Source organism: Spea bombifrons, chromosome 10 (genome assembly GCF_027358695.1).
Source record: "Spea bombifrons isolate aSpeBom1 chromosome 10, aSpeBom1.2.pri, whole genome shotgun sequence".
Classification (NCBI taxonomy): Eukaryota; Metazoa; Chordata; class Amphibia; order Anura; family Pelobatidae; genus Spea; species Spea bombifrons.
The window spans coordinates 7,818,113-7,840,720 of record NC_071096.1 but is presented as its reverse complement, the minus strand read 5'-3'; the positions used below and the strand labels follow the sequence as shown (position 1 = coordinate 7,840,720).

The following is a 22,608-nucleotide window of genomic DNA, read 5'->3' as shown; positions in this document are numbered from 1 at the left end:
TAAAATGGGTGGAAAAAAGCTTTGTCAAAGTGTATTGGTTTTGATTGATTAAATCTTCAGAGAATTAATAAAACGACGGATACGCTAAGGTTTATTTGGTTACCGCGCTAGAAAGCACAGTGTCTAAGTGGGACAGCATCTTTAACAGATGGAGAAACTTAGGGGCTCCTGCCCTGGGTCCCACACTGCCGCTAATTAACACTCTCCCTTCACAACCCTCAAGATATGACTTCATATTCCACCACCCCCTCCATTACTCCATCCTAAAAGCAAAGGGACCCCGCAACCCATGAGGTTCCAGAACACCCCACGTTTAAACCAATATCTATATCACAAAGCCATCAGGCTCCCGTTCTTCCTCGCCTCGCTAGAACCCTTAAGAGGACTCACCAGCCTTAATGACTATTTTCCAAAGTAAGCAGATTAAAAAAAAATTAGAAAAAAAAAAAAACCCTTAAAAACTACAACTTCCGCCGTATCATATAAACACGAAGTGCCCCAAAAGTTCGCACATACAGTTAGCGACCGTCTTCCATTGAAGGAATAAAAATGAGTTCACAAAACTAGAACGGGATCCAATGCACAACTAACACGGCCAAAGGTGGAGCAGTGAATAGCTCAAAGGCATTGAAATGCCCCAAAACGGCATATGATTGGAACCAGAACGAACCGGTCATAAATCTCTCAATCCGCAGACCGGGAAAGTTACGGAATGTTTCATATCTACGTCTCTGGCCGTCTCCCGGGGGGTCCGGCTGGAGAAACGCAGTGAAGCTGCCGTGTTTGACGAGCATCAGTCGTCCAATCAGATACGGCCTGACGTATTCCGTTTTCAACGAGCGATGGATCCCATTCCCGTGGGGGGCACGATGTAGCGGACACCAGTAAAGTACAACAGCGGCTCTGTAAATGCTGCCCAGTTTGGGCAGAGACAAGGAGGTCTATCTAGTCAGTAGACAGAAACTGATGACACAGCACCTAGTTACTATCGAGAACACCATTTAGTCGACATGAGAAAGCGTATCTATTTTTTTTTGCTAGTGTTTTTTTAGTGTTTTTTTTTTAAACATTAAACTGCTCGGTAACCATGTCGACGTGTGCAAATCGGGCTAAAGTTACAATGTCATTTTACTCGACTACATTTTCTAACATGTCTTAAACTATCATAGAAATTCCGAAACAGATCACCAAGTTCTCAGGAATATCAAACAAAATACATAAAACTCCACGAGATACAATCGGAAACGGTTGCTACGTTAAAAGACAAAATGTTCGTCTTCTTCATCGTGGGAGATGAAAACCCAAAAGACACTTCTGCCTTTGGGGGGGGGGGGGTAAAAGGGGTCGGTAGGTTTCCCCCGAAGATTTCCGTCACCTATTCCACGGGGTAAAAAAACAGAATGGAACGCGAGGTTTACGTATTTTGTTATTAAATAGCAGACATATTCAATACATTAAAATATAAAAAGTACAATTTTTGTTCGGTAACAACGCTCTCTCTTTTTGTTTCTAAAACTCAGAGCTTTTTCGGCTTCGAGATATTCCTCTCCGAAGTCGCCTGTCCGTTCCTCTGCACTTTGTCGTCTTCGCTTTTGTATTCTTGCGTGTGCGTTCGGATTTCCTTACAGCGCAGCGTGATATCTCTGCATATTACAAACAAAATGTATATAAAGAAGAGTTAGTTAGGCAACAAGGTCCGCCATCTCCCTTAAATACTGTGTTCAGGCACTAAAATTAAAGTATTTTATTCGTAGAATAACGGGGCCTTCTTGTAAGGCTAGAAGAAAAGAGGTTTCTTGTTAACCCCTTAAAAACAATGCATTGGGAGCCCGTACATGTACCGGCATTGTCATTAAGGGGTTAAGCAAATATTTTAGGGCATAAATATTTGTGATTGAGTCACGTTATATGGCGATATATGCCCCCCCCTCCTGCCACATAGGTGCTTCATTCATTTTTTCATTGCTTGAGAGTCTCTTTTGGTTAAATTGCGGTGCAGTCCCACTGATTCAGTTCCTTGGTCAGCAATGTATCCAAGAAAAATTAGACAGGACTCGCCAAACTTGGGGTACTTTGACGTAGTGTCGGGATAAGCAATATACGGCCGTATAGTGGGACGGAATCCACAATATTTAACCCCATAACGACAAAGCCCGTGCATGCACGGGCTTACAATGCATTGTCCTTAAGGGGTTAATGCCGTTTTTGAATGGTATTTGCTTGGTGACTACATTGGAAATGGTCTCATTACGGGTTGCGTCACCTCCTTCGGGATAAGATACGGGGTTCTTGGAAGGACTGATCTTGATGGATTTTGTGTCTTTTTTGAACCGAGTGACTACGTAATGTTGGCTCCAACGCCTCTAATAAAGTCCTAACAAACGGTTTAATACAGAGGGGAGAAGGTTACCTTAGGAAGAATCTCCACGCTGTCCAAATAAGCACGATAACGATTCCGAGGATCCAGCACTGCGTTACGTAGAACGGTAAAGGCAATGTTAAGGTGATCGGGTCATACTTGATGACAATGAGAAACTCGGTCACCGTTATCGCAGCCACCATCCACGCCTGCTGCCCCAGCTTCTTATGGATCTTCCTAAAAGAGAGAAAAAAAGAGGAGATTTTAAAGGGGTCCAAAAAGAACCAAAAAAACAAAACAAAACCCAGTATTCTGTCACTCGTGAAGCGTGATCTTCCCATAAGAAGGGGTCCCATAACATACGGGGGTAAAAAACAATTTCTCCGTATGTTTCATGTATAATAAAAAATTCTAACGGAAAAAAACGACATAAGAATAAACAAAGCAGGTGGTTGGGATAAGTCGACAAAATTACGGCTGATTTGGCTTGTACTGATAACCAATCGCTTTTCAACAAAGGCATCTCTTGTAATCATACAACGACCTTCAATCTACCTTATATGTCTGATCGTTCAGAGATACTATGAAGACTGACTAAACTTACGAATCGTCCATGAAGTCGTAGATCTCTCTCATGGCTACGCCGCCAACGTTCACAAAGAAGACCAACCGTAGCAGGACCAAGCAGTGTTCCGGCGGCATCCACAGGACAAATTTGAGGTAAAACGTGTTGAGTTCGGCCAACAAAAACTGAAAAGGATTTAATGATATTAATGTTACCAATTCCTTCCGGCAGAAGCGCATATAAATCAAACACAATGCATCATTCAGCGTGCGCGGCGCTTCTAATAAATCGTGTTAGTAATTAGCCAGTATACAGTATAATTTATTTTTTTTGGCATTGTATATTGTATAATGGCATATACGGCCGAAAAAAACCCAAAAGGCTGCTTACGGGCTTAATTTTTCTGAAACATCAGATCGGACATAAAGGGGAAAAATGCTTAACCTTACATTTATAAACGTAATAAATATGTGAATATTAGAAAAGGTTAATAAATATACCGTAACACCTGCTCTGGTGTATCCTTTGATTACAATTCCCATAATGCCCGATGTGCACATTATTTCTTAAAGAGATATCTACTTTATTTTGATGCCTACAGGATTAGGCTTTTGTCATTAGAAAAAGTGTTTTTTGTGGCCTATTCATTTGGAGAAAGAATGAATTTACAGATGCGCTCACCCATAGAAAAGGCTATAACACTATACAGACGCACAGCGATTGCATGGTAGCCGATAACTTGTGGAAATTTGGCACGGTGATTAGGAATCTGCCCGTTATCTGTAAAGAATAGCAGCGGGCTTTCCGTTCAAACCTGATCCCGTTCATAAAGGTGCGAACGGAAAGTCTGGTCTGCTTATCTCACGTCTGAGAGATAAAAAGGGGTTTTTAAAAGGGTGAGCTCAAAAAGTTGTTTTTTTGTTTAGAAAAAGGATATTTGGTGCATTGTGTGTGTTTTTAAGATTGTATAGATCAAACAAATAAATAGTATATATCAGAACGTAGAAATTACATTTTCATTTGTATTCCTTAAGAATGTATTCCTTAGATGCAACGATGACCTCAGAGAGCAGCCCTCTTCATCCACGGTCCAACTATTCTTGTCACTGATTGGCTGCTCCAAGCAGCCAATCAGTCGCAGGAACGGGCTCCCATTGAAACGAAAGAAAGCGCTTTCCATGCATGCGCACAGGGAATTCTCCTTGTACTAGTAAAACGGTCAATGTGAACATTTAAAGGGACCACACAGCTATCGTACGCGCCGGAGCGGCCTTTTAAATGTGCGTTGCAGCCATATGGAATTCCGTCGCAGTCAACGGGGCATCACAGGAAATATTTGCGTGAGCGATCAAAGTCGTACACGCAATGTACGTACCACAAATATGATTCCGCAGACCGCTAGCCACCGGCGCAGGTTCGAAGCGGGTTTCCATTCGAATTTGACCCAGCTGTAAGGTGTGAATTGAAAAGCTATTCTCTTCATCTTACCCCTGGAAGGTAGAGTTGGTTCCGCTGTTAATCAGTAAGCGCCTTTATACACAGTGATAATGACAGAAGACATTTATATACGTCACGGCAGGAGTTGGCGCGGATCATGAACCGCACAGGGCACGAGTTCGCTTACCTGTACGTAGGGATATTCCAAAGGCCCTGCCATTGGTACGGCTTCATCGAAAGCCACTTTAGGGTCTTCATCCCGCAATAAATTCCAAATCCGTTACAGACCAAAACATCCATGATCCACTAAATCCAACGAAAGAAAAAGTGTGACCTAGCTTGACTTAATATACGTAATATTCCTGCATGCAAATACTTAAGACATCCCACTGTGTCTGGAGGGCTGTGTCACGGACTACCTAATGGTTGATTAAAGAAGCCTGAGTTATCCTGTGGACATTTTAATTCGTTAATTAGAAGCAGATCCCACCGCTCAAAAAGGAGTTTTCTATTTTTTGTGGCATTCACCAAAGGAGCCAATAATGCCTGAGGCCGTTAACACCATCTTAGACGGCAAATAAAAATATATAATATAATAAACATATAATTTGGGTTTTTACACTGAATGTATGTTGCATTATAGCTTCTATGATTTCTCAGGTACCATCCCCTGCTGCATATGTACTGATCCTTCAGACTTGAAGACCCCGTGCTTTAACTTACGTGGTCCCACCAGCATTCACTAAAGTTTGGCAGCTGATGCTCCAAGCTGTATTCCAGGAACTCGAACGTTACGCTGATAATCATGCACATCCACCAGTCCCTGATCATTAGTGTCTGGAGGAAGAACACAAGAACACATTCAGAGTACATCTAAAAAGGACTTCAGATCAAAGTTCCATGCTGTGAGCGTCCGGGTCCATCGCAGCTCAATCTACTAGACCAGGGGTGTCCAACCTGCGGCCCTCCAGCTGCTGCAGGACTACATTTCCCATAATGCTCAGCTAAGGGGCTGGCTGAGGAGTATGGGAGATTTAGTCCTGCATCAGCTGGAGGGCCGCAGGTTGGACACCCCTGTACTAGACGAACACCCAGACTTCATATCACACTAAATGTGGTAAATAGTTAAAAGGACTCGCTCTAAATCACCCAGCTGGACTCTCTGACTAATGGAAATCTATTGGGGAACGGACTTCATTAGCATGGCCGCAAAGAATCTGCTTAGCGATGTGTTTGAAATATCACACGGCCGCAGATAAAGGGAGTTTATTGGAACAAATGCAATCCTTTCCACTTTTATTTAACGCCGGACTTTATTACTGGATTTAACACTAATATTTATTTTTAATACGGGATTATTATGCCTTTAAAAGCGGTCTCAGCCAAGCGGCAAGCGGTCGTTCTTAGCAGCCTCATCAGCCTTCGTGATCTGGGAAACGCTGCACCGGCAATTTGTTTTTAGAAAACACTTAGCCTGCTGGGTTTATTAATCTTATTATGTCCCGGCAGCACAATAATCTTATTGTACGTTAGCAGGGCATAATAAAACAATACTGGATGAAGGTGACCCGTTGTTGTACAAAGAACAGCTATTAGTACTCCGGCATGTAAGAATACAACGTATCACTAAGTCACAATCAGAGATCATTAGAAGATCGCATCGTGGTTTGCATGATAACCAGATCTAAAGGACTCAAAAATAAAAATTATTCTAATAAAATATTATTAAAGAATATAAAGCAAATTACTTACTTTTATATACCATCCAAGGAAATGTGCTGGAACAAAGCCATCCATCTTATCCTGGGGAAGAAAGGGTCAATGTAAGAACCTGACGTTACGGGTCAGATGCGGAAGGTTAGAATATACACACAGATCTAAAAATATCTATTTTTTGGGGTTTTTTTGTTATATTTTTTCCCCAAAACATTTCAATGTTATCTAGTCTTTACGATCTGCAGTTTGCGCAGCATTTGCCAGTATACGTCAATACGTGTTCTGCGAGCATTTAAATCACAGCGACCAAAGCTCTACCGAGCGCAGCGGCCCACAAAATAAGTCCAGATATTTTTTTTCCTTTAAAGCCAATCGTTGTGGTTACAAATCAAGGAGCGGACTAGCAGATCCTCCTTTTCAGGAGGGAATCATCTTCTTAGGGGCAAAATCAAACCTCTGCATTACTTACCTTACCGCAGATCACTTACTGCCCCCTCAGCGCCCATAACACGCTGTCGGCACCGATACTGTCCGAGGGGGCAGACAATAGGAAGTTATCTGCGATAAGACAAGTAATCAAACTTTACTTCTCGTATGCTTAAGAGTGAAGAAAAGAGTTTGATGTTACTTTTTTGACTCCTTGTCCTTCCGCTACTAAAGTTTAAAGACAACAAATCCAAAATAATCCTTCATAATCCAAGTGCTCGCTGTCTGCTTGACCCCTCTAAACTCTTATTAGCATGCCAGACTGTTCGCTGCACAGATAGAGAGGTGGAAGGTTATGTTCTAGCACAGGGGAGTCCAACCTGCGGCCCTCCAGCTGCTGCAGGACTACATCTCCCATCCCCCTCAGCCAGCCCCTTAGCATCATGGGAGATGTAATCCTGCAGCAGCTGGAGGGCTGCAGGTTGGACAGATCAGAACCTATCGCCAAAGTTTAAAAATAATAAGAAATCCGGGGACCCGAGGGTACTTGAGCTCACTAACAACCTGTAGCAAAATACTTTCATATCCCTTATTCTTATTTTCTGCATTAACGTGCAGGCAGCCCTGAGCTAGAGGGACATTTTTTTGTGTAGGACTGTATTGCGGGATTCGGGATAGGTGTCAGATACACGTTACTCTCCCCGCGCAGATATGAAAACATTGGATCACTAGCAATAACTCAATTACACCATAAAACTACCACATTACTTACCCACACATTGTGATAAGGATCGGTTTTATTGCCAGGATCATAGATAAGACAATTTCCGCCATAATCTCTTTCGGGCAGAGGAACGCCCAATTTCGGGTCGATAAATTTCATGAATTGTCTCCCGTCGTGGACAGTCTTACGAGAGAGAGAACAAAAGGGAAAGTTAGAGAACTCGTGTTAAACGAGCCATAACATAAACACTATTCACTAAACAGAAAATAATTTATAACAAGTGAAATATCAGGCTTCTACACATCTTATAGGAATGATAAATATTATTATATTATTATTATTATTAAAGGAATTCTTACCTGGAAGAGAATGAAGATAAGGAACAGCTCGTAGACCACGCTGACGCACAGCCAGAACCTCCAGTACGCTGCGGAAGAAAACACAAAAATTTAATTTTTACGGACTTTCTTATCACTTAATGTTGGCAAAAAAATAGCAGTAAGACAGAAGGGTATAGCTGCGGTGTTTTAAAGAGCCAGCGATGCGGGCATCAATGATAAAGATGTCTGTTTCACTGAAACGCCCTTCGCTAAGTGAACCGGCAGCGGCTGTCCATCTCCAGTACAGGAGACGGGTCAACCAAATGCTGTCCTTTAAACCTAGACGTAGACAGCACCCATTCCGTGTTGTGCCGCCATGCTGGTACAGGCAGAGATAAGTGGCTTTGCAGGGTGTCTCACACAGAGGCAGTCTAAAAAAGCAAGAGGTAAGGGATGATCCTGTATCTGAAATCTATGCACGCTGTCTGCAATATGATGGCCTCTTAGAGAACCTCTGCAAAAGGCCACCACACGGACAGCCTGTCTCCCACCCCAGGCGGCTCCGGGAGGCCTGGTCAACGGGAGGATTCCAGGGAGAAGCGGACGAAGAAAGAAGACAGAACAAGAAGAGGCAAGAGAGGAAGCAGAGAAGGTAGGGAGACAGAGCGCGTGAGAGCAAGAGAGTAATAGAGTAAGTGCGAGACTGTTTTAGCCTTCTACTACTGTGTTGTTTTTTTTTCATGGCACAAAACAATAAGACCGTTTATAATCGTGACAATATGGAGAAACCACGGGAAAAATACTACCAAAAATACTCATTTCTTATAGCATGGGGTAGCATTTCGCATGCAGAATGCTTTAATTCAGGATTTCCTTGCAATGTAAAAAACTTGAACTACACACTTTAACAACCGTACTATTCACAGAAATCCGGAAGCAGCCATCCAATCCCACCCCGCAATGCCTGACCGCCCCACATCCATGTCGGGCAGCTGAACGGCCTTTTGTGTAACCGCTCAGGGCTTCATCGCAAACGGTGGGAGGCAAGTATTGATTTGCAAGCTGAACATTTGGACGTTGGCGAGCATGAATGCGTGAACGTGGCATGACCTCTATTGTACCGCACGACCGCCGTACAGCTTAGAGTAAGAAATTCACGTAGAAATATCAGTATATTAACAAAATAAACAAAAGCCAATAAATAATCTAAAACACGCAGCCGACAGACTACATACCGGGATGAGGTCTTGAAAAAGGTCCATCTTTGGCCTGTGTGACGCCGAAACACAGGAACACCAATATACTAGCGACGATGCCTCTGGAATAAAAAGTAAAAACATTTTAATTTTGGAATTCATATTGTATATTGCTTTCCGAAAGGTCTGCAATTTCCGTGCAGTACCGAACGAAGCGCGTGCTGTGTGACAAGTTCTCTTTCAGGAAGGGATCTCCATGTCCTCTCTCATTCATGCCCTTTAAATATTAGTAGCACAGCACATTCACACGCACATACGCATTCTAACACTGAAATAGTATACTTTTATAGTATGCCAGCAGATATATCTCCAAACGCTGTTGGGATATACTTGGTTGGACAGGAAACATTCCCTAAAGGACATCGTCCAGTTCAGTTCCTCTCCCTCCCTTAAACACAAGGAATAAACAGGAAGACGTGGAATTTGAGACGGTGGCGCAGGAACAGAATACGGAGTCGATGTCACCTCTATACTGAACACAAAGAAAGGTGGCCGGCAGGGAACGTAGGAGAGAAAATGAAGGGGAGGCTGTCGGAAAGACAATGTCTGATAACACCTGCAGCGCTAAGAGGTTTGTTACACCTGAGCCGCTCCATTACCCGACAGGTTATCCCCAAGCTGGGATCTAATTCACAACATCCTTCAACACGGAGCTCCCCTGAGAAGCCATTTGTTTAGTACACAAAATCAACAGACTGATCGGGTGCAACGTAAAGCTGTTAAGTGCCAGGTCCGAGATAAAGCAACCCTGGAGGTGCATTAAGGGTTGGTCAGCGTTTAGTAGACATGGGCCATTGTCTTAGAAAAGAATAAAATACATCCAGGCAAGTTATTACTGCGTGTCTAAATGACTGGATTTTCACATCCTATATTACAATGAAATTTCCCTGAAGATGTTTATTTAACCATATATAATGTTTAAATCTTCCATTTGTAAAATGTTTTGAATCTGCCAGTGGAATTTGAAATATTTATTTTAAAATTTTTTAAAAAAACAACTTTAAAAGTCCATTAAATGAACATGAAATGGATCCGAAATCCAGCGCAGATAGGGTTAATGTTGTAAATTAATATTGTAGCTGGAAATTTAATATCTTCATCAGCCTACAGAGGCCCTTTATCACTCCCATCACTCCTGTGTTCCAACGGCCCTTTATCACTCCCATCACTCCTGTGTTTCTATGGCCCTTTATCACTCCCATCACTCCTGTGTCCCAACGACACGTTGTGTTCGCTGATCAAAGTTTAAAAGGCTAACCGATTGGTAGAAAACCCTTTTACAATTAGGTTACAGCGAGAAAATTCCTTGTTTTCCATGAAAACTGCTCAGCGACCCCAAACTTTTGGTGTAAGTTTTTTTATACCAGAGAGGGTGCAATAAATTTATTCTTTCATCTGAAGGTTTAATAACCAATCAGTGCCAGCTTAACAACCAATCACTGCCAGCTTCTGCGTCACATGACACGAGATCCAGACAGAAACTGAAAGCAAAGGGTTACTTTATTAAAGGATTATTTCTGAGAAGGCTTTAAACGATCAGACATTTCGCCCAGAGAAGGAAGCGCCGGTTCGGTCTAAATTCTACATTTGTGTTGCGTAAAAACATTGGCTCAAGTATACAAATGTTGCAAAATACAATTTATTGCTACAGAATTTCTTTCCCTGCGATGTTTACAAACAAAGATCTCACTTGGATACAAAGCTGATCCACAATACATTGTTACAATGCCAGGCATGCGTTTCAAAGCCCCCCTGGAATCATTACAAGACGTCAGAGAAGCAGAGACAGGAGTCCAAGTGTTTTTATGCGTTATAAAACATAAGGAAGTTTTACTTTGCTGAGAGGGTGGTAAATAAGGGGAACAGCCTCCCAGCAGAAGTGGTATAGATTAATTCAGTGAGGGGATTTAAACATGCATGGGATCCTGAATCTAAGACGAGACCAACGACTGATTCAGGTTTGAGCAGGAAAACCGGGGCGACTAGACGGGGGGCCGAATGGGGCCGATCTGCCGGCAGATTCTGTGTCATTTTTCAAACCAATGACTTCTTATCTGTGTTGAATTAACCCTTTGAGGTTTAAAATGTTGTGTATGATTTATTGTTGTATATGGGTTTATGGGTAAACAGGACAGCACAAGCTGTATATAACATAACAACTTTCAGACACAGGCGAGGAGGGCCCTGGACAAAGGAGCTCGCAATCTAATACATGAGGCCATTGAGCAGGACCGGGTGCGTAACTGGAAAACGTGTGCCGAGTGAGCAGAAATCAATGACGCTACGGGACAGACGGACATAGCGGGGGAGGGGAGGACAGATCACATGCACAAAGAATAAATACCTTTTCGTGTTATACGCCGTGTCTTGAGGGGTCTCCTCCAGCAGGGTGACGTACACCAACGCACACGTGAGGCTAAACAGCACGGTGAGTGTGTGCGCTCTCCTACATCGGGGGAGAGGAAGGACAGAGTGACTAACAATATGGACGGCCGGTCACATAATGATATACGTGTTTGCACACGTTCTTATTTACTTACACCAGCTTTATATCATACGACTTCTATTAAACACAAAAAGAAACTATTTAAAGAGTAGTTGATGTAGCGACCTGCCTTTAGAAAGAGAAGGCATGTGGCCCCCAGCGCTTTCCCCACCTCAATGGAAGCCAACAGGCGCTTACCAAGTTCTAACCCCCACATCAACATTCTAGGAACAGTTTAAGCCCAAGGCATAGGGGTTTATCGACTAAACAGAGTTTAGCGTTTCAACTCCTTGGCTTCACTTTCCATTATGAAGGTCCAGCCACTGCAGGAAGAGCTTGCCTGGCCCTGCATAATGTATAGTTAAATCAGTCAGCTTACACATTGACCTTAATGCTGGAGAAAAGGGGCGGAGTTGACAGACAGCGGGCGCTCCTTTTAGTGAATGAAGCCCGTGCGTTTGCTACGTGATCAGCTGCTCCACCTTCAGAGTCTGCTCTCCAAGGTGCCCTTAAAAACCAAAGAATTCCACCAATGTGGCAGAGCTACGAGAAACGAGAAACGGTATTTTCACTTCCCCCGACTTCAAGTGCCGATTCCACTAATTGCCAACATTGTGAGAAATGCGCGCTCTGGACAGACGGCTCTGTTTGCCAACCTGCTTATTGGGAGAGCTATTGAGTATCAAACGACGACGCACCGGAGCTAAAGGGAAGGTTAATGACACGGTCAGAGTAAGTAAAAGCACACAAAACGCCCCGGCACGCTGCATGTCCTATATCTGTAACAATAATTAAAATAATAAAATAAAAAAACCAACAAAATCACAGGATATTTGGCAAAAAAACTTACTATTGACCTACAGCACTGAGAATACAATAGCTTGGAGTATTTTATACGTCAACCATACAATCTATGAAGGACCCTCTAAGGATTATTATATATATATATATTTTATTATTATTAGTTATTGCATTTATTTTCATATTATTTTACCATAGCAACAAGATAACTCCGCACTAGAATATTTTTTTCCCCCCATACATAACCCTCCGTTATTGGGCGCAGTAATAGATGCGATAAAAAATAAAATAAAAAAAAAACAGCTCACATTAAAGGTGCGGATCCGCTGCCGAAGACATTAACTGCATTCTCTGCTAAGCAAATAAGCATATATTTTTCTCAGTGGAACGGCACCTTTAACGGGAGGTTCCGTGTTTTCATCCATCGCTAGCGGTCGGGTTACGGAATGTCAGGATTATACAGAAAATATTTGGTGATGCCGTAATACACGAACGTGCAACGGCCGCCCCACGAGAGTTTATATTTAATCGATTTCAGATAAGAAGTTCCGTTATTTCAAGGACTATTGCACTATAATCTTGGAGCGAGTCCAGGGATCCCAAACACAAAACAAGAGTATTTTTCCTATTTCTACATCGCTTTTTTCAAGGCTTCTTCTCACCTATCCGGGCGATAAGCAAAATAAACAAATAAATATCGAGAGCATCCGATTCCACTAATTCCTCCCAAGAAGATTAGGGGATTAAAGGGTGTTTGAAAAGAACAGCGTGTGTTAAATGCTGACCACATACAACCATTTAGCCGTGTCATCCGCACAGACACGCTTTCAATCATATGCCGGCAGCCCATGCCTTCCGTCCGGGGATACCACGGGAAACTCAGAACGCACTCAGAAACGCCGATAAATACATAATAATGTTCCACGTTATGTGAAATTTACCAAAAACACGTTATTGCACGATATACTTTAACAATATAACTAGCAAACACAGAATCTGCCGGCAGATCGGCCCCATTCGGCCCATCTAGACTGGCTGTTTTTCCTGCTGTGAAGACCATTGTCATTGGTCTCGTCTTAGATTCAGGAGCCATATGCCTATCCCATAGATTAAAGTCCCTTACTTAATTAGCCTCTACCACTTCTGCTGGGAGGCTTTTCCATGTATCTACCACCCTCTGACCCTCTAGTTTTAGAATACGGTTTTGTGACCTAACTTTTCCCCTCAGAATATACACGCCTTTTCTGTATCTTGGGTGGTTTAATCCTAATTAATGATAAAATCAGAATTGTTTTGTTGCAGACAGTAGGCTGCGATTATTTTATCCTCATTCCATGGCCAGTGGCAACTATATGAAATAAAACGGTGTTTTCAACCAATCAGAATTCAGCTGCGACTTCAGCCGTTCCAAATTCTTTCTTCTGCCCCTCTCTGTCACTCACACTAACTTCTCCCTCTCTAAAATGACTCGTGATGCAAGAAACAGATCAGCCAGGACCGAGCCAGGACCGAGCCAGGACCGAGCCAGGACCGAGCCAGGACCGAGCCAGGACCGTCTCGTGACCCGATTAGCATGTATGAAAACATTGAACAAGCTAATTAAAATATTGATTTCCCCCCCGCCCCCCATCCATTTCCTCGATATCAGCCAGACTGAACAACCCAAGCTTGTGACACGTCTACATGCCCTGAAGGTGCAAATGCTTCATGGACGGCATTAAAAGGGTTAACATGCGGAAGCGAGTTAACCAGTTAAAGGCCTGTTGAATTCAGTTCTCATGATGTCGCAGGAGGAACATTCTGCGCCGTCAAAGAGGCTTAACGGGAACAAATAAGCCATTTCCGGGGTACTTTATACAAGTGGCAGGGAAGGGCCGCGACGGACACAGCGCGTCCACAATCCATCACAAGAGTCTCTTCTCTTAGAACCCATAGTTCCAGATATTCCAGAGAATAGTATAGAAGGCACAACTAGACACTAAACAGTTAAATACCGCAATCAACCGCTGAATATTCATTTACAACCACGTTCTACTATGTATGAGTTTCTGCAGCGCTGACATATTCTGTAGCGCTGTACAATGGCATTTTCTGGACAGCTGTATATAAAGGGACCCAAGGATGCGATATTACCATTTATTGTTTTATATAGCGCCGTCAAATTCCGTAGCGCTGTACAATGTGTAGATAGGACATAACAAGCAGTATGTAACATAACAAATTGACTTAGAGACAACAGGTGCGGAGAGCCCTGCTCCCAGGAGCTTACACTCTAGAGATAAGGCATATGGCGGAGACGAGAGTCCTGAATTAAGAATGGGGCAGATTAGAGGAGTCTTATCTGCTGTCGTATTCTAGATTTCTACGCAGGGCCTGGTACACTAAATGCGTATTAAAATAAAATGTATATACTGTGACATGCATTCATTCATACTGAAGAAAAAAAAAAAAAAAAAAGACTTACTTTGGGGAGAAGCTGCAGCCAACAATTGGCAGGCAAGCGCACCAACTGAAATCTGCGAGCGTGCCGTCCATGCATGCGCAGGGGATGCTCCAGCCGACTGGCAGCGAGTTAGCGCTTATCAGGAGATGTGTTTGCACATCTCCGGCACGGCGAGTACCCAGGGGGAGGGCAGGGGAACACGGCCAAATGCGTACGAGGGGATTCACCGTGACCCCAAGCATTGGCAAGGGGGACACCACGGAAATTTAAAAAGTGCAGACGATGGCTGGAGGCGTGCGTTCGCGAAAAGCGGGGGAGGAATAAATGCATAAAACAAGACATTTTTAAATGAAACTAAAGAATAAATTATATATATACACATACACACACACACACACACACACACACACACAAACAGACTTTGCAGAGTAGAACGGAGTTGCATAAAAAGTGATTCTAAGTTTGAAAAGTGGTCTTATCTCCATAGTAACCAACAGGACAGTCTTATCTAAACGGCGATAAGACGTACTTATTTTAGACATAACCTCATGTGAATTAAAATGATAGAAAAAGTCCGCTGCCAAATGGAAAAATAATCTGGCAAATGTCCAAATCCTTATAGCAAGAGAGCACTGGAGTAACTACAGGGGTTGCAGCTGCGACGGGGCGCCCGGTGCGATCCCTTCTACCTCTCTCCTAGTGCCTCATCAAAATTGTTTAGAAAGGGGTCACGTGACTGCCTGCACAGTGTGTGATGCGAGCATGAATGCGTATGCCCGGGCGCGAGCATGAATGCGTATGCCCGGGCGCGAGCATGAATGCCTATGCCCGGGCGCGAGCATGAATGCCTATGCCCGGGCGCGAGCATGAACGCCTATGCCCGGGCGCGAGCATGAACGCCTATGCCCGGGCGCGAGCATGAACGCCTATGCCCGGGCGCGAGCATGAACGCCTATGCCCGGGCGCGAGCATGAACGCCTATGCCCGGGCGCGGGCATGAACGCCTATGCCCGGGCGCGGGCATGAACGCCTATGCCCGGGCATGAACGCCTATGCCCGGGCATGAACGCCTATGCCCGGGCATGAACGCCTATGCCCGGGCATGAACGCCTATGCCCGGGCATGAACGCCTATGCCCGGGCATGAACGCCTATGCCCGGGCATGAATGCCTATGCCCGGGCGCGGGCATGAATGCCTATGCCCGGGCGCGGGCATGAATGCCTATGCCCGGGCGCGGGCATGAATGCCTATGCCCGGGCGCGGGCATGAATGCCTATGCCCGGACGCGAATGCCTATGCCCGGACGCGAATGCCTATGCCCGGACGCGAGCATGAATGCCTATGCCCGGACGCGAGCATGAATGCCTATGCCCAGACGCGAGCATGAATGCCTATGCCCAGACGCGAGCATGAATGCCTATGCCCAGACGCGAGCATGAATGCCTATGCCCAGACGCGAGCATGAATGCCTATGCCCGGACGCGAGCATGAATGCCTATGCCCGGACGCGAGCATGAATGCCTATGCCCGGACGCGTAGGTGTGTGTGTGTGTGTGTGTGTGTGTGTGTGAATGTATGTGTAAGTGGGGCAAGATGGAGTGTGCATGGAGTATGAGTAAGGGTGTGTAGTTTGTGTAAGATTGTTAACATTTGTTGTATGTTGAAAGGGGGAGCAAAGGTCAAAGGTGGCACAGACAAGTTGTTTGGGGGCAACGACGGCACAGACTAGCTGTTTAAGTTAGAGGGCTGGGGCGAGATTTTAACACCGTGCTTTCTAGTCACGCCCCTGCAAAAGAGTATTCTTTTTTAGTTGTTATTCTGATGTCTGCATCAAAACAGAGACTCGGGAAACAAAACAAATACTGCCGGGACACACAATGTCCTTCCTTATTTACAGAACGGCTGAAACTTTTGCAAAATATGTCAATTACACAACTAGTTGACAGCCAGCTGAAAGGTTTTAGTAGCCAGATACTCGGCTTACGCCCCGACCGGGTCTTATCTAACGTCTCGCTCCTTTCCAAACAGCCGCTCATCTGCGTGAAGTGCGACTTGCACTGTCGGAATGCGCTCATCTCGTACGACGTTCATTATATATTATATATTATACATACATATTATATATACATTCTATTCTTCTGACGATAGCCCCGATGCTGTGTGCTGAGTGCATTTCAACGTTTAATACTTCGCATGCATAGTATGTATTTGGCGGGCTGGAGCTGGGGACTTGGGTGCCCTAGAGAACTGGGTTTTAACACACGCTCCTTCATTAAAAACCACTAGGTATTTGCCTAGGGGCCAAACTGCACGGGAGACCAACGAGCCAAGCAAAACAGGTCACACGGGACCAGCATTCACCTTAAGCAGGGTCAGACGTGAAGAAGCGGAGAAAGCCGATCCCTGCCTTCCACACTTAGTGGGGTTGGTTGATCCCTTTCCAACAGTGGAGTCCGCGCATGCATGCAGAGTGTGTCCAGGTGGGAGCTGGCTTCTGGACCCCCTGTGTATTAGAGCGACCGGGGAGACACTTAATCAGCGCACGACTCTTATAAGGAAACAAAACAATGGCCGATCTTTGTTGCCATTCCCTGTTTTCAGAACATTCTATGCCGGGAAAATAACATCGTTACATAAAGCAGGACGTGTTTCTGTCCCAAAACCCTGCGTTTTTACAGAACTTTACGCCAAACAACCCGTGTAATCAGATTAAAGATTACAAGAAGCCGTGTGCACAAACATGCCCATCTACTTTAACTTCCTGCTGTCAAACGGGAAGGATTTTTCCTCCCCTATTTTTAAGTTGCTGATTGGTTCAGGCAGCCTTTGAGAGGGTGGGTGGGGGTAAAAGGGAGCGCAGGAAATTAATCAGCTGGTCCTGCCACAGTCTGCCACCGATCTGACGAGCCAAGGCTACGGAGGCTACTGAACGCTGCTTAGGTGACGGCTCCCTTTAAATAAAGGATTGATTTATTTTAACCTCGAATGTTTGCTTATCTGAGCAGTCAGGGCAATTAACCCCCCCTTTTATCATATAGCTGTAAACTTTACAGCCTGGCAAACTTCACTGCCTAGGAAGCCTCGCATCCGCCTCCCATCCGCCTCCCCTGACCCTGCTAGTCTTCATGATGTTCTCTCAAAGCAAACCCCCCCAAACCCCAAATGGTATTTCCCCCGTTTTTTAACCTCAGATACGGAGGGATCTGTCAAAAAGAGGCAAAACTAGCATTTCTAAACCAAATGTAAAGTTACCCCCCCAACTCTTACGAGAGCGCGAGAGGGCTAGATAACGGGGAGGAATAACCTAAATCAGAAGGTAGACCGGAGGCTCTTTAATCCATGCGTTTAATATTTCACTCTGTGATTATCATCACATAAGGATATTTATTGCTTAAAACGATAAAACGTTCTCATTGGCTCTTTAGTGGCCCCTTTCAATTCTCGCTACATTATTTATTATAAGTAGCGATCAACACGCATCCCGCTGAAAGGGTAAGAAGGTCGCATGGAAACATCTCGCAGATTGCAACGTTTCCGGGATGCGTATAAACAGGAGTTTACAAAAAATAGATTTTTTTTTGATTTTTTAAATCCCATTTTTTTTTTTCTCTCAACTCTTTCAAACAAACCCAAATACTTCAAAGTTTAAATAATTTAACGTGTTCTTATCTGTGTAACAAACTAATCGGAAGAGGTCTGCAAAACTGTAATATCTGCCGCATAATTCATTTATTTGCTATAATAATGACTACATGCGGTAACCTGGCAGCATAAATGTGAAAATTTTGCCAGGAACATGTTAATTATCACGTGACACTACTCTGTCCCCCCAGATATGCCACTTCGCCCCCCCCCCCGGCTCCCTGGTGTCTAGCAGGGCCAGCCAGTGAACGCCTGCGTGACGCGCGTAGACAACCTCCACTGCCGGCACTTCTTCCGGTGCTCCACCATAGAAGCCCCGGCAGGTTATGTCACGCCGGTGGTCCACCATAGAAGCCGCGGCGGAAGTGCCAGCAGCGGAAGTTGTCTAGGAAGGATCCAGGTCCCCTGCAGCGCTGCGGGGTATCAGAATCCTAACCCTGCTGCTTACCCGAAGAAGGGCTAAATGAAAAAGAAAAACACCCGCCTAGCGCCCAGAACTGCATGACCCTAGCGTCGGGCGACACGAACTGCACATCCCTGCGCTAAACCCTGAATATAAGTCTTTAAAGTGGGGGGGGGTGGGTTGCGGCCTATATTCAGGCCAATATGGTGATTATATAAATGGTAGATCTCAATGAAACAACCTATTTTTTCCTGCTGTAAAGACTCAAATCTTAATCAGTCGTTGGTCTCGCGTTAGATTAAGAGGCCATATGCCTCTTAATTCTCCTTACTTTATAAGCCTCTACCACTTCTGCTGGGTACCCAACCGGCATGAATCAAACCAACATCTAGGACTTAAAAATGGTCCAAAGCAAAATAAGTAAGACATGTGAGCAGCTGGCAACGCCGTCCGGTACGCGCCGGACGCATCATGTGAACAAGCTTAGATTTCTCCGAGATATTAATCTATGACATCGCCGCTCCCACCGATTCCTTCTGACCAAGAACAAAAGGGTAAAGAATCCTAAGGAATAAATATTGCGTAGAAGAATAGAATATTGCGTGCCCAGTCGGCACGTATTACCCTATAAACGGGAAGCTACGGAACGTTTCTTAATATCGCCTGGAAATACAGTTATTTTTTTATCCGTTTACAAGAAAAAAGTTCCTCCTTTGGTCGCAATAAACAGTCCGGGCAGCCGGCTTCTCGTTCTCCAGGCGGCCCATCGCCAGCACGGGAAACATAAAAGAGTCCCTTCTCCTTATTTTCCAGTTATCCTTCCCTGCAATCCCCTGAGATTTGCATGGAAACCTTTTAACCTTTTAAATGCCGGACCCGGCAACAGAGCACAGAGAACCGAGAACGAAGCCAAAAAAACGTTACTACGCCCAGGAGGCCGACACCGATTAGACTCAGGGAGATAGCGAATGTTTGGCCTGCAAGACCCGCAGCGAGAGACGATACATTAGAGAGAAGTAAAAAAAAAAAAATATTCATCTCTCACAACGGAGTTTCCCAGAATATTGTTTTTGGCATTTTTTTGGCCCTATGTGTCTGCGGCAAAACAAGTTGTTTTTCTCAAGCGCAGAGGAGCACATCTTAGTGGAACGGCGGGCCAGCGGTCCCCCAGGCACTTGCCCGCTGTGCCAGATGGCCAGTCCAGACCTGAATTAAACAACAACTCTGTGTTCATATCCCTTTCGATTGTAAGCTCTTGAGCGGGGCACACATAAGCCCGCCATTCCTGCCAGGAACTCTGTATAAAGTAGCATGAGGCTAGATGGCAGCTCACGGGCCGGGTCCTGATATATCTGTATGTTTACGTGTATATTTGTTATATATGTGTTAACTGCCCCATTTCAACTGTACAGCGCTGCGTAATATGTTGGCACTTAATAAAAGATAATAATATTAATAATAACATCCCTGCCGACCTCGGTTGTTGGAGAGATTCCGGGATTCCGGGTCCTTCTGATTAATAAGAGGGCTGGGTGGTCTCAATTTAAACAATGAAGATATTAATCATTAATTAAATAAAATTGCACACAATATGAATAATCGCAAATTAATTCAAGTTGTCAGTTTTCCGATACTCTGGCAAACCCTCGTGCAGCCGCGCAGGATCAGCTTGGATCTATACATTTTCTAGGTCATTTATTATTATCATAATTAATTATTATGACTTTTTTTTATACATATAAATGCAAAAAAGTACAAACGCTAGCAATTCAGTGACCCTGCTTTACCAATCCGCACTCTTTTTGTACTTAAAAATATCAAGTATTGAGACTGGTAGTAGATAGGTGGCACTGCCTTCCATTAGAAATGTGAGGGAGGTGATACCATGAATATAAGCCTCAAAGCATGATGATAGTTCTTGTCAGCGACCAAGTTCTAGGCTTCTATTAATCTTTATCTGTCTCAATCTAGCAATGGATACCACCGAGCAGCACAAGGACCCCCTAACCTAATCTAAATAAGAAAAAGCTAGCTTTTTTTGGACTCTGAATGAACTCTGTCACGGTCTGCAAATGCAATACAACATATTAAACGTTAATAGGGTGTACGGCGCCACAGACTATGATAGCGCTATATAAATCAATCGGAATAATTGATCAATAATAAATTGTGACGACTATCCTCTCTGATAAAATGACATCAAATTGCTAAAACAAGGGTTAATCACATTATTTTCTAAGGAACACAAGGGGCATTCTTAAGCCAAGGGAATAAATACCCCCCCTCCCCCATCAGATGCAATGAATGCCTGGCCTACCCTTGCAGAGGGCTAGAGGGGCAAATAACTAGCAGGTGTCTGGGGCAAATGACACATGCTAAACACTTAAGTAGAATGAAGGGGCCGGACGAGCCATGTTAGTAGCCAGCCTGGCTTTGGAATAAGAGGGGATTAATCTATAAAACAAAGTGCAGAGAAAGTTCGTCGCCAGCAGGGAGCCAAGGCCACCCGCTCTGGGGATTTGCGCGGCTCTGCTCTACAGGTGGGGGGTGTCGGGGCATGAAGGGGCAAATGATTTAATAAGTAGGGGGTTCAGGGCGGTAAGAAGCAGGCAGGACCCCTCACCAGAAGAACGTGTTGGTGCCGTCATCAAAGACTTCGGACTCGGTGGTCCTCAGGCAGCACTCGCCTCTCAGGGGGGCTTTGGGAGCCTGGTGCTTGCCCCGGGCCTCTGGTTCCTCCCAGTAAAGCCCGTCCAGGGAGGATTTCCTGGCAGCCGGCCCCTTCCTCCCGTCATTGCGGATCATGTCTCAGCGGTGGTTGTTGTTTGAGGAAGCCACATGTGAAACGGCTGGGAACCTTCCTCACAGTGACCGGCGGGCGCTGGGGAGGAGCATGAGAAAGGACAAGAGGGAGGGAAGGAGGGACGTACGCTCCACCTCGCCACGTGACCGTGACGCCAGCCGTGCCCCACTCTCACACTGGACGCTGCTCAATCATTCGTTGCTAAGGGGCGGGGTGTGGAGGAATCACGCCAGGAAGCGGCGCTCACACGCATGCGCTGTCCGCGGTGCTGAAGTCAGGATTTGCAACCTAGGCACTTTTACTGTGTGTGATTCTGCCATACCTACCAAGTGTCCCTATTTTACCCCCAATGCCCTCTAATCTCTTTTGTTATCTCCTCGAAAGTTTCGAATGACTGTCACTGATCCTTAAAGCATGCGCGTGTATTAATGAAGAAACAGCATAGAGTTCTTTGTGATACATTCATTTTAAGGTTATTATGCCAGATTTTCATTTCTTTCGTCTATCACGTTCAAGCTTGAATCAGCCAATCAGTGGCCGTAAAGTGGGGAAGGGGCAAATGCATCGGATGGGGGGGGGTAAAAATGCATACAATGGCATCCGTTTCCCCGTTTCTAAAACCTGCTAGTTAATTATGGACCCGGCCCACATGATGAAGGGTGTGAGATTCAGCCAGCGAGGGGTTAATGATTACCGCAAAAGAGAAAGTTAAACGTGATGGAAACATGAAAGGCAGATTTAGTCCGGCAGGGATTATTCATGAGCGTTATATATAATGTATAAGGATATGAATGAATTACTGTATTAGAACGGGGCTCGGGGGCCGGAGCGAATAATGTGAGAAGTCTGATCGCTTTTATGTGAATTTAATGAAATCACAGGAGAAATGCAGAATTTTGACACAATGTTTACACACATATTTTTAATGTTAGAAAATCCTGAAAAAAATATAGAAACTGCACTTTTTTTTTGTGCAGATAAAGTTTGTATGTCTGGAAACTTTGGAAATGAGGTGACCCGGAGACTTTAATGGCCCATCATGGACTATGTAGCGGCTCATCAGATAATAAAATTACCAAATGGAAACCGTGACTTGTTATTATGTAAAGATACACTTAACTGAGTCACCTGCATTCAAGCAGGGATAACAACCATAACATACTGGGAGCAAAAGCACCAACTCAGTCTTCAATATCAGATGAACGTAGAGGATAAAGGAGTCCGCCC

The 22,608-nt window shown here is 44.6% G+C and overlaps 1 protein-coding gene across 1 annotated transcript; it reads right to left on the bottom strand.

Moving 5' to 3' along the window:
* Nucleotides 1-1,408: 1,408 nt before the first annotated feature.
* On the bottom strand, nt 1,409-21,480 carry PTDSS2 (phosphatidylserine synthase 2). The gene is made up of 12 exons (XM_053449132.1): nt 21,202-21,480; nt 11,148-11,249; nt 8,783-8,865; nt 7,587-7,654; nt 7,276-7,410; nt 6,114-6,164; nt 5,085-5,198; nt 4,549-4,667; nt 4,300-4,414; nt 2,964-3,109; nt 2,411-2,596; nt 1,409-1,643 (listed from the first exon to the last, which is right to left on the bottom strand). The coding sequence occupies exons 1-12, from the start codon at nt 21,381-21,383 to the stop codon at nt 1,517-1,519; spliced, it is 1,428 nt and encodes a 475-aa protein (XP_053305107.1). The 5' UTR covers nt 21,384-21,480; the 3' UTR covers nt 1,409-1,516.
* Between the last annotated feature and the right edge of the window lie 1,128 nt (nt 21,481-22,608).

Coding starts and splice junctions, on each gene's coding strand:
- PTDSS2 (XM_053449132.1), bottom strand. CDS start 21,383: ATGATCCGCAATGACGGGAGGAAGGGGCCGGCTGCCAGGAAATCCTCC. Junction 8,866..11,147: donor ACGGCGTATAACACGAAAAG/GTATTTATTCTT, acceptor TTTTTATTCCAG/AGGCATCGTCGCTAGTATAT. Junction 4,668..5,084: donor GTGAATGCTGGTGGGACCAC/GTAAGTTAAAGC, acceptor CGTTGGATTTAG/TGGATCATGGATGTTTTGGT.